General features: G+C 34.2%; 1 protein-coding gene across 1 annotated transcript in view; it reads right to left on the bottom strand.

The window, feature by feature from the left end:
- Nucleotides 1–12,566, bottom strand: part of SEMA3A (semaphorin 3A) — a gene marked incomplete at its 3' end in the record, with an annotated part of 169,820 nt that overhangs the window by 14,759 nt on the left and 142,495 nt on the right. The window contains exons 11-13 of the mRNA XM_084293574.1: nt 9,319–9,538; nt 4,296–4,387; nt 1,515–1,556 (exon numbers count right to left, since the gene is read on the bottom strand). Of these exons, the coding sequence (XP_084149700.1) occupies nt 1,515–1,556; nt 4,296–4,387; nt 9,319–9,538 (354 nt within the window). The remainder of the gene's footprint in view (nt 1–1,514; nt 1,557–4,295; nt 4,388–9,318; nt 9,539–12,566) is intronic.

The following is a 12,566-nucleotide window of genomic DNA, read 5'->3' on the forward strand; positions in this document are numbered from 1 at the left end:
ACATTTGTTTTCAAAAGACCCAGAGAAAATCATAATCTCTCCTGAATAACTAAAGACACTTTGAAGAAGAGATTGTACTAAAATATATGTCTCATTATCAAATATGATTGGCTGCTTTAAGGGAATGTACTTATAAAAATAATCCAAAGCAGAACATTTTGGTATGAAGTGAACACATATACAACTTGACAGGTTTGTTTTTAAATATCTCAGTATGCAATGGCACTTTTTTTTTTGTGTGTGTGTGTGTCCTGCCATTTTTGTTGTTTTAGGTGATAAACTATGTCAGAAAAGTGGCCCCAAACAAAATGTTTTCTGTCAAATACACGAATGCTTTCAGACAACTTTCCTACATACAGTGAATTCAACTTCTGTTTAATAGTGAATAGAGAATTAAATTAACTAAATCTTATTTAGAATACATACATCTTTCAGTGCACATAAACCTGCAAGTAATACCAAATCTCCTTTTTACTGAGAATGACATTCATGGAAAAATTAATGAGTGTGAACAAGTAACTGGTATTTGCACAACATTTAATTTACATACTTATTTATTTTGAACTGAAGCAATGCATATCTAGTTTAAGTAGACTAAGTAGCCCCGGTAGACTCCCACAGTCTGCAATGATCAGTATCTTAAGGGCTTTCTGATGCAGAAACAACATTGTTATCCTTACTGCTCCTTGGTACATTCTCCCATCAGTGGTTCTAATTCCTTTTTGCATCCACCATAGGATTTGTAAAACTGTGTGCCATGGTCATTTCCAGAGAGTGTGTTGTGTCAAAAGGTATCTTCTTTTGCATATTTTACATAGCTGTCTGATTAGCCTCTGAGGGAAAGGAACACCATGCAATTCATGATTTTACCATGCTGTATTGTCCTTAGCATCACGTCCCTGCCTGTTTGTAAACTACACCATTTTAGAGACTGAAAAGTCTTTATTTATTTTGTGTCTCTTCACAGAGACCATTCTGCACTTTGTTCATCCTAGGGCTTCTTCGTATTCCACTACCTCTTTTCTGCTGGGATCAGAAGTGGTTCTGGTAATAATCTCTTCTGGTGATACTTTCTTCCAACATTACTTCCATGCCTAACTAGAGCCAGGGATCTCTGTCATGTGAATTGAATTTCCATTTATAACATTGGCTTTGGTAGAATTTGCTACCAACGCTACAGAGTAGAACTGGTTCCATTAAAGCAAGGGAACAAGTTTGGTCACTCCTTTAGAACAGTTTATCTGTCATGAGATTTAATATGTGGAATTTTTTCTTGAGATCCTCCAGCTGGTTAGTTTGTGTTTAGTTTCCACCTTACCAGTAAGTACCACAAACTAGGATTTTCCTTTCACCTTTGCATGTCACATTTTCCTGAGAAACTACTGATGTTTATGTAAAGGCATGGGGTGCTGCTGCTGTAATTAATATATCCCTACTGACTGCCAAGTTACTGTCTCTAAAAGACAGAGGCCAATAAATATTTAAAAGTGATTTAAAGTTTGTGCATATAGTACCTGTTTTGTGGAAATCTTCATTGCTGAAATAACAGTGGGTTCCTGGGGAGGGGGGAAAGAGTTAAAATATAAAATGAGCTCTATAAATACAGAAGTTCTGGTTAGAAAACCTGAAATTAAACTACACATTCTTTAGTAATGGTCCTTCTTGCTGTCTTTTGCAGTGGAATATTTTCAAGTTATAAGTGAATTAGAATGCGTGTACATATCTCTCATGTTATGTTTATTGTAGACATATTGTTTTAAATCATTGTTACCATTTCAAAGTGATTACTTTGTTACTAGTTTCACATTTTGAAATTAAATTAATCTTTTAATATTAAAGCTGCATTTAAATAACCTCCTAGAAAATATAAAAATAATAATGTCTAAAACAAAATATATATACTACATATTTAAGATTATAATACTGAAATAAATAATACTTTTTAACCATATAAATGTGAAAAAAAAATCCGCAAAATCTTTTCTTGTAAGAACAAACTATAATCACAAGAATAATCTTGTTGGCTGTGCTGCACTATTCACATGAAACAAAAAAATAAAGTTCTTCATATTTACAGAATTCAGAATGAAAACATACAAGAAGTTTTGTTTATTGTTTGTTTGTTTCCCATGCTGGCATATCCATTATTTAATCAACCAAATGGGTCACTAGGAGAGTTATTCCTCTCTTGGCTGTATCTACTCTTAATTACATTTATCTGTATCAGACTACTATCTACTTTCTTATATAACAGACTGTAGCAAATATTTAACAGAGTAAGTATATTTAGATCTATTAAAGATAGATTTATATGTTTTAGGCCCAGCTGCTTGAATGGATTTTCTCCAGAGAGTAAAAATGGCATCGATTTGTTATGAAGTCTGCAAGTCAGTTCTGTATGCACTTCATTCCATCTGAAAATTTACTAATGATCTCATGCATCATGGTTTTGGTTATGTAAAATAATAAAGTACTTATTAAGCTTTCACACTTATGTAGCTTTCAACTTGCTTATCCTGAGAGAATTTGGTATGGTTCAGTGGATGTTAAGCATGTGGACCTGCATTACTAAATGGGTTAATATACCTTATATTAAAAAGCATCAATTAAGTGTAACATTTGAATGAAAATTGAACTTTTGTTTGCTCAGCTGTTCAGAGAAATATTGCACAAATGGGGTTAAAAGAGACATGTTATCAATGTAAAAGATATGGAAGTCGTTCAGTTTGGTGGAATTATAAATGAAAAGCATTGTACTCAGGACATTGCTGTTTAAGCAACAAAATCCATTCTTTTTGATGCACTTAAGGTATACTTAAAATCTATTGAAAATGTATTTCAAAATACATTGAAAGATATTTGATCCTATGCAGACAAATTCTGCTTATTACGCTGCAGTATGTTAATGCTCTCTTTAAGTCTTAAATGTATGCCAAAGGAGATAAATGAGCTTTCAAGTAAATCAGAACACCAAAATCTCTTTGTGCAACGAATAAATACATAAGTAAAATAAAATACTAAATTTGAATTTGCCATTTTCCATAGCACTTCTGTAAAGTCTTTTTGAAAGAAAACTTTAATTCCATTTATTTCCTTTCCTTCACTTTTATATTTATCTGATCTCCTTTAGCTTGGCACTTTCTACTTGATTTGGGGAAGAGACTTGTACATTATCAACAATTGCCAAATTACCCTGCATTAATGTAATGACTTTTACATGTATAAGAAAGACAGACAGCTGGGAACCACAAATTATTTGCTTCATTTTCTTCTCATAGTTTTTACTTTATTTTCAGCTGAAAGAAAAGTAAAAGGGGGGCAAGAAAAAAAAAAAAAAAAAAAAAAGTGGACCTTAAAAACAAAGATATCCATTTTTCAGGGCTCAAAATAGTGGTCTCTGTTCTGCCCTTGGCAGAACACCTGCAGGGACACCATGTGATAAGGGCTTTAAGTGCTTGCCCACCATGTACACATCATCTTCATGCCATCACATGAACTCGGTGCTCCTGTACAGGTAACAGCCCCTCAGAAGTCTGTGGAATGTTAAATAGTGCCGTAAAACAGCACAGACAAAAAGTAAGTGATTTGTTGTTGTGTACAAAATAGAGACGGCCCTGGAATCTGTCTGGAAAGTGTTTGAAAGGTTTACTTGGCTTCCACTAGTGGGAGTGCCTATAAGGATGCTGTATTTTTTTAGGTGGCCCAGACAGAAAAACTAGAAGAGATTCGTTTTCATGAAAAGTGTTAACAATTAGGGAATGTTCACGGTGTCTTGTGTCAAACACTGAAAACAAGGGTCTCAAGTCACTTTTGAAAACATGAACACTTTCTTTGTTTCTGAGATTATTAAGAATAAGAAAACTGCGCAGCTCAGTGTTTTTCATAAAAGTTATGTTATGCGATAATCTAAATAGCGTTTAACTATTAAATAAGAGTTTAGACTTCTACACAATTCTTGTATTGTGGGAGAAAAGAGACAAAAGAGACAGGCATTATTGACAAACTTGCACATATACTTATCTAAGTACTGCATGTAATGTCTCTCAGATTCATAGATACTCATTTACATTTTAAACCACAAAACAAGAGGCTAGAATAACTTTTTTTGTATATCGTTAACCTCCAGCTAACACTGAAAGTTCCAAGGTTTATTTTGACTAGTGTCTGGGTTTGTAAATGGCAAGCTAATTAGAGGGGTATGCCAGGCTATCCCTTGGCTAGATTGCAAGAAGTTCAGTTTGCAGCTGTCCACAGAGAAATCTACAACTTGACACTTGAAATTTAGCTGCACTTACCCGAAAGACTGTCATTTCTTCCAGCAAGACTTCCTCTAATTCGTGCCAAGTCTCCTTAGGAATTGAAACCACTTTAAGAACTGTTCCAATATCTTGAAAAAGAAAAAAAAAAAAAAAAAAAAGAAAAAGAAAAAAAAGTTTTCAGGTGTTTATGAAGCCTACTTCTGTATGTATCAGAGTAATCATAGGCTCTTATATGTAATTATTTCACATATAAAAATTGTCAAGCCACATATCACTGCACTTTTGTATCACATACTATACTGCTATTAAGAAAGAAAGAAAGAAAGAAAGAAAGAAAGAAAGAAAGAAAGAAAGAAAGAAAGAATTTCCGTAGTTTTTTTTTTTTTTTTTAATATCAAGATTCAACAAAATTAACAAGAAGAGAAATACTACTTTAACTGTTAAAGAATGAGCAGGACTGAAATACTATTTAAATGACAGTATAAAATGACAGATGTTTCAGTCACTTAATTGAGGAAGGAAATGCAGTAAATTTACTCAGCCATGTTTTATTGTCCATTTTGAAGTATGATGTTTGTCATTCTTAAAATGCAAGTGAAGATGTTGTCAGAAGGCTCAGTATGGATATAAAAACATTTGGACAAATGTTGCTAGATAGATGAAGCTGTTAGATCTCTTAAGTACATATGATCTTCCCTGTGTCAAACAAAGTACCTAAGATATATAAGCCCCTTAAGGCGTCTATATTACTCTGTGTATTTTAGGTGAGGGGTAAAAAGCAATCAACTTGTATCTTCTGTTTTAGCAATAGGTGTGTGCCAGTATTTTAGCACTATATCCATTTATATTCCTGGGAGGGGAGGGGGGTTGCAAGTGGCTTTAAACTGCACAATACCAAGACTTGAAATTCCCAGAAATCAGGGGGAGAAAAATGATTTAATCACTGCAGACTCTGAAATGGCAATAACTCTGGATGTGACTTTTCTTTTTAACCAATCAAATGTAGTACCATGTAAATATAGGAATAACAATGACATCCCTAAGGACATTTATTAATAGTTTATGAAGATACAAGGTATATTAAAATGGATAATATTCTCAAAATAACAGAACTATAAAGATCAGCATTCTTAAAACAAGCATTAAGTTATAAAAACACAAAGTCAAAACATAATTTTAATATATATATATATGTTGAAACTTCTAATGAAAAAGATGACAACTCACTTCAAAACTGAAAAATACAGGTAAAACTGAAACACATTTCATAGTGTGAAAATGTTATTTTTTTAAGTTAAGCATCTTAAAAGCAAATGATCTTGTGAGAAAATTCTGGTATTTCAACTTCTTTATATGAAATTTTATATTTTTAGAAGTTTAGAAAATATATATTTTTTTCCTACAAAATATCTGCATCACTGTTTTCTTTCATTAGTCACAAATTCATAGTTTTTGTTTTAAAAGAAAAGAAAACAGTTCTTTCTAAATTAATATATATTTAGCTTTATTTAGGTAGCTACATGTACAAATTAAGCTAGAAAAGATATTAGGTAAGTTGTTTTTGGAAGCGGTTTTCATTATGGTTACTACTACAAAATGAATACATTTAATTCAAGAAGCAGTGAGAACACTACAGAACAAATGCAACATGAACTTTAAAACAAGAAGTAAAACCTACAACAATTAGTGGAGAACAACAGATAATTTAGCATTAGTTATATTTGTAATACAATGGTTGAGTTCATTTCCTTAATTATCTTGATAATTTGATGACTGTGGTTTTGAGGAAAATATACGGGTAAAAGAGAGAACTGTGATCTAATAAATATGACAGTACAGTGCAGTAATTTATCATGGCTGTATTCTGTGTTGGGCTATGTCTGTCCTCAGTCACAGTCCATCAAATTCCATATTCTAGAAATATAGGGGCATTTTTGAAGAAACAGCACAATTGTGAACCTGAGTAGGGCACTGAGTAGACATGAGTTCCCAACAAAATGTTTCAAAAAGAAATCTGTGTTTTAACTGAATTTTACAACAATTACTATCACTTGATGCCAGAGAAGGCCTCTGAGGCCAAAAGTAATCACTATGGAAACTCTGGTCAGGCCAAAGGTACTGAAGTGGAGCTTTATCTCAGTTCTACATCAGGTTTTACAGAGTAGAGTTTCAAACAATTTCACACAAATGGAATCAGGCTTCTCCTTTAGGATCAATAGGCTCTGCCGAGTAAGATAAGATTACTGTTATTAATTTGCTTTACTGACAGATGTACCTTGACTGTGCCAAATGATCCTAAACATCAGACATTCAGGATATGCATTAAGTGCGTATCTTAAATCCTGTTTTTTTTTTTTTGTTTGTTTGTTTTTGTTTTTGTTTTTTTTTCTCCTGATATAATTTCAAGCATTCTGATATGATTTTTTTTTTCCACTGTGAAACACTCTGGTGCAATCACAGTGGGAAAGAAACTGTTTGACTGAAGATTTCACCCACAGGAAAGGAAAATGTGACCACACTGGATGCCTATTAATTATGTTGTGTTCAATTATCATCAGTTATTCAATGGAAGGAAAAGAAAAAAAAAATCCTCAACATACTGAAGTTCAGCAGAATGAAGGAATAATGGAGATTGCTGCAACAGCAATACAGATAAATTTATCTAATCTGATGGGACAGACCTGAACAGAAAAATCCAGTCATGTCCCAGAGAGCTTAATTCTGGTTTTGTCATAGGTCATCAAGTAGGAAATTGCACTGTGACTAGGATTCCTAAGCTACTCCCCAGTTTGCTCTTTGTTTGGGGAAGATGTAGTATGTGCTGATTGTGTATCTGTTTTTGCTTTCTTTTACTTTGACCAGCCAGCTCAATGCAGCTCAGTGCAGTTTTGTGGCAACAAGCCAGACAGGGCCTTAGTTCTTCCTTTCTTATTGTGCCCCTGCATGGAAGATGCCTCAGTCTGAAAACTGCAGTAAGGACAGTTTTCTCAGAGCAGTGTAGAGTATCTTTTAAGCACCAGCTCCAAGCACAGGTGTTTTAACACCTATTCTTTTCTCATTAGGGATAAGACCTCCTCCTGGAATAACCTTCTCCTGGAAAAAGAACAATTTATATTGACAATGGTAGTATTTCCAGAAGCATTAACACTCACAAAACTGTATTTTTGGTGCTGAAACATCTTTTGGCAAGTGCAAGCAATAACCTTTCAATATTTTTCTTGCAGTTTTGGGGCACAAATAGGATCCCAAATTGTATGGGATGCGGAACACTCACCAAACAGCTGAGTATTAATGGTTTAGAGAACTGAGTGTCTGAATTTCCAAATCAAATGTAAAAGCTAGAGATTGAGGCTTCTTCAGAGGGAGACCTCACCTGACTGATTTAGATAAAAACCACCATACATAATGATAACTGTCTAAAAGTTGTGTTTCAGGTTTAAGCAAGTCTTCCTGTACTGCCTGAAAACAGACAGGAACTTCTACATAACTGTTTGTGTTACTCTAATAGAAGTCTTGAAGAAAGCACAAAGAACCTCTTTCTGGAAATACTTATCTTTCTCACTTGCAGAAATCAAGGCATCTTTTTTAGACTGAATGCCAAACCTTGGTGAGATAACTACCACCTCCAGAGGTAGACATAAATCAGCTCCTTATGTTTGTTCTACATCCTACCCTAGATGTTGAATGGATTGTTTCCTTCTGCCAAAGCCAAGGGGAGTACTGTCATTAATATTTTTGTGGGCTGAATCAGGTCATAGAAGACTTGTTGAAAGGCACAAAACTGCCAATTGTAGACTGCATTAAACCATTTAGTGCGTGATGGAAAATATATGTGTTGCGTAAAATCATATGAAACTACTTTTCAGTGTTTTATGCAAGAAAATATTGTAACACTGATATCTAATAACTCAGTTCACAGCTCTAAAGCACTGGACTTTTTTTCTGCAAAGCTACACTTCCTGAAGTAAATGTTCTGAATTGCTACACATGCAGTGTGTTTTGTACACAAAGTTTCATCAGCTCTCAGTTTTCCTCATAATATATTTCAGACATCAACATGAAAGAGACCTTGAAATTTATTGCTCTGGAAATCTGACCCCAGGTCTAGAGAACCAGAACTGTAGGCAAGTCAGAAATTGGACTGTCATAAAACAGAGCCAGACATTTTTTTTTCAGTCCAAAGCTGAAAAGAAGTGGTTGATGTGGGGTTGTTTTGGTTTGAATTCATGATGTCAATGGCTAATTATTAACAAAAGTTTAAAATGCTTTTGTTGAACATAACTGAAACAACAGCAAACTAATACGAAAACTTCAAAGACGAAGAATCAGATGCACCAACTACTAATCATCATAGGCCTTCTGAAGCCACTGAACTAAGGTAAATGCATATCAGCTAATTTCTGGTCATTGCTATTTCTTGTTATTACTTTTCTGGGAAAATTCTCTTTCCCAAGTGCGTATTTCCACTTTGGATGCAATGCCTAGTCTGCTTCATTCTGCAGCACTTCTGAAAAGTGCCATGTTTCTATCTGAATCTTCTTAAAACATGTCTTATGTGCCAGTTATCTGAATCTTAGGTAAAATTATCTACTCTTCTGGCTAAAGAACTGGACATCTTAAAGCAATATTTGAAATACTTGAAAGGCACACAAGACATTTCCCGCACCTGGAAACCTGCTTCATTCATGTTAATATTTCTTATGATGTGCTTCAAAATGGGTACCTCAAAAACTCCATTTTAATACTAAATTATAATTAATAAGGTAAGATATTTTTAATAAAATTCCCTAATAACCGTAGTTGAAAAGAGTTTGATCTTACTCCAGCTGGCAAAGGTCCTAAAGAATTAAGCTATGCAGGCCATAGCCTTAACCTGTAACAGCAAACGTATAAAACAAAAGGATCCCCACACACAGTTTTGAATCTTGCCCCAGATTTTCATGGGTAATCACTGGAACATAACTCAGTGTTTTATCTTTCAGAGTATGAAATTTTATCTGATCTATGCCTTTGTAATGTCTGGAAGAACACATAGTGTAGATTCAAGATTGGCACTCACCTGTGCCAATGAACATCACATCATATTGGCCATCTTCTGCGTCTACTCGATCTACTACTATCTGTGTGAACTGGTAATCTACATCTGTTTTGATCATGATTGGACGATTGTTGATAGGGAATACTGGGTTGTACATGGCTGGATGACTTCTTGCAAATGTTATAACTTCATCAGGAAGGTCCTTGGTGGAATCAAAGCCTCCAAATGTTTTACTGGGACACTGGGAAAAGATAAAAGAAAAAAAAAAAAAGGAAAAAAAAATAAGTATTTTGCATTTTAATACTGAAGAGTAGAAAGATACTACCAATCTATTTCATCACAATCATCATATCTTCAGTTTATAATTAAGTGTGACAAGAAATCTAATTGTTTCATGACAGACAGCAAAAGTTGATTCTGCCACTAAAGGTCTCTATTTTTTTTTTTTGTTTCATTTTGGATTTAAAACAATATAGTTAACAGGATGTAAATGATTTTCATAAATAATTTTCGTTTCTACCATGCAGTGCAAATGGATTTTCACTCATTTACTGATTAGTGTTATTCTTTAATTGACAGAAAGAACAAACTCTGAATTTTATAAAATTTTTCAGTATAAAACAATCAATTTCAGAATTTCCTTATCTGTACTGCAGATAATTAATCAGTTATGCCTTCAACTTAGTTTCAAAGCATTCTCTGCTGAAGTTGACTGGTTATCACAGAATTGCAGAATCACAGAATTGTAGGGGTTAGAAGGGATCAAGAGATTGTTGGGTCAACCTCTCTGCCAAAGCAGGTTCCCTAGAGCAGGTAGGCAACTAGATAGGCATCCAGAGAAGGAAACTCAACAACCATCCTGGGCAGCTCCTAGAAATCAGTTTCTCTACTAGTAATCAAGCTCTGAAGTGCCAGGACAATACTGTTCTACTGACTTTATATTCATGATTGTCTTAATGAGTTTGAGTCATCAATTTAGTCCTGATAACATGGATCCTCTTACATTAAATTATCTCTACAGATATTCTAATGTGTGCAGTTAGCAAAGGGTTTGACTAATCTGACTAAATGTGACACATGCAGTATCAATGAGCTACACATTAAAAAAATTAATTAATAAATTAAATAAATGAGCTACACATTAGGGTCCCTTTAACGTAAATGGAGAGAATAGACACAATTTATCCCAACTTAAATAAAACAGTAAGTTTAAAATAAATTCCTCTTTAAAATAAATAATCCCTTTGCCACCTTATACAGCTATGAGTGGGCCAACCACTTTTGTCTCTGTAATCTGTGAAAAGCAGGAGGGTTTTGCCATCATTCTTCCAATGTAAGAAAAATATAAAGGCTGAGAAAGGAAAAAGAGGTAAAACCATTGCTCTGGTATCCACAAAAATATTCCTCTACTTTCACCTATCTTATTTTCCCACAAGGAGACTGAAGGACTGTGGCTGATCACCACCATTTCTCCCTATCTCTTCTGTAAAATTTCTAAGTATTTTATGAACACTTAAAGGTTACTTTAAAATAACCATTTAGTAATGTATTAACACTGTTGAAAGGATGAAGAAAATGAGCCATAATTAGTCCAAAGATACCAAGAAGACAACTGATTGTACCTCATTACTAATCTTTACACAAATACCTTTTAAAGATATCTACGACTCTGAAAGACAATTGACAATTATTGTAATTGCAGCATTTGAACCTGAAATACAAACAGGTGCCCTAGATAATTTGCCTTTATATGCACGTATAGAGTATCTTCCAACTAAACTAAAAACCTAGAGGGCAACATCTTATTAAACAAGAATCCAGCCATTTCAGGATGCTCAGCAGAAGAAATCAATTGCCTTTGCTATCACCTTGATCCAGATTATTAATAATTCATCAGAAATGAAATTAAAAAATCAATGTTGTCAAGAAGAATAGTTGTTATACTCAACAAAATGATCCTTCAAGAGTGGACATGTAAAGTGTAAATTGTCACTTTTTGGCATATTTGTTAGTAAGCAAATTCCAACACTGTCCATTACATAGGATGGAAGAGAGGGAGGATATTCGATTAATATATATGAATCATACTAAGCAGAAAACAAGTTTGTTATCCATTTTGTTATGTCAACATTTTAAAGCCTTTCTATTATTATATATTCTTTTTCTCTTGTGCTGATCTATTACTAAGATAAAATCAGATACACTATTTCTAATCATTGTCCAAACCATTGCCTGATTTTTTTTTAATTTCACACTTCAATTGCTTTAAATTTTGATTCATATTCCAACTGCAGTTCAATTCTAATTACTGAGATTAATTAGATGATGATTAACTAGATAATATAAATTATTCTATATAAAATTCTATAATAAAAAGACCTTATAGTGGTCTTCTAGTACATAAAGGGGGCTTAAAAGAGGAGCTGGAGAGGGACTCTTTGCCAGAGTGTATAGAGATAGGACAAGGGGGAATGGTTTTAAACCAAAAGAGGGTAGATTTAAATTACATATAAGGAAGACTTTCTTCACTCTGAGGGTGGAAAGGCACTGGAACAGCTTGCCCAGAGAAGCTGTGGATGCCCCATCCCTGGAAGTGTTTAAGGCTAGGTTAGAGGCGGCTTTGGGCAACCTGATCTAGTGGGACACCCATGACAGGGAGGTTGGAATTAGATGGTCATTATTGTTCCTTCCAACCCAAACCACTCTGTGATTCTATGATCACCACACAAGAACTATATACTGTTAATTTATTTAACTTAACAATATTTAACTTTATATAATTTAATATTTAATAAAATAAATATAATTTAATATTTATTAAATCATATAATTTAATAATTTTTATAATAAATTATATGTTAATTTATTATATTAATATTTAATAGTAATATAATATTAAATTATATTATATAAATATTTAATTTTACAATATATATTGTTAAGATTGCCACTTGCCGAGGCGATTGGCTCTGGGGCAGACGTGTTCTGCAGCGGAGTGGAGGATCGGGACAGGCAGGGTGAATTTTTCCGGCATCGAACCCACTTGAGGGAGCCGCCAGAACCCTGCAGCCCTCGAGAGGGAGGCAAACGAGGCGTAGGCGGAGCCAGAAGCGCCCCCTCCCCAGCCGTTCAAAAGCTGCCCTTAGGGAGTGCGGCGACAGGATGTGGCGCATCAAAAAAGGAGTGGTGAGGCAGTTTGCGCAGGCAAGGCGAGCAGAAAGGGCAGAGAGTTCCCCCATGCCCATATGAACAACTCCTCTAATAGCAGT

This window comes from Netta rufina (genome assembly GCF_964035555.1).
Source record: "Netta rufina genome assembly, chromosome: 1".
NCBI lineage: Eukaryota > Metazoa > Chordata > Aves > Anseriformes > Anatidae > Netta > Netta rufina.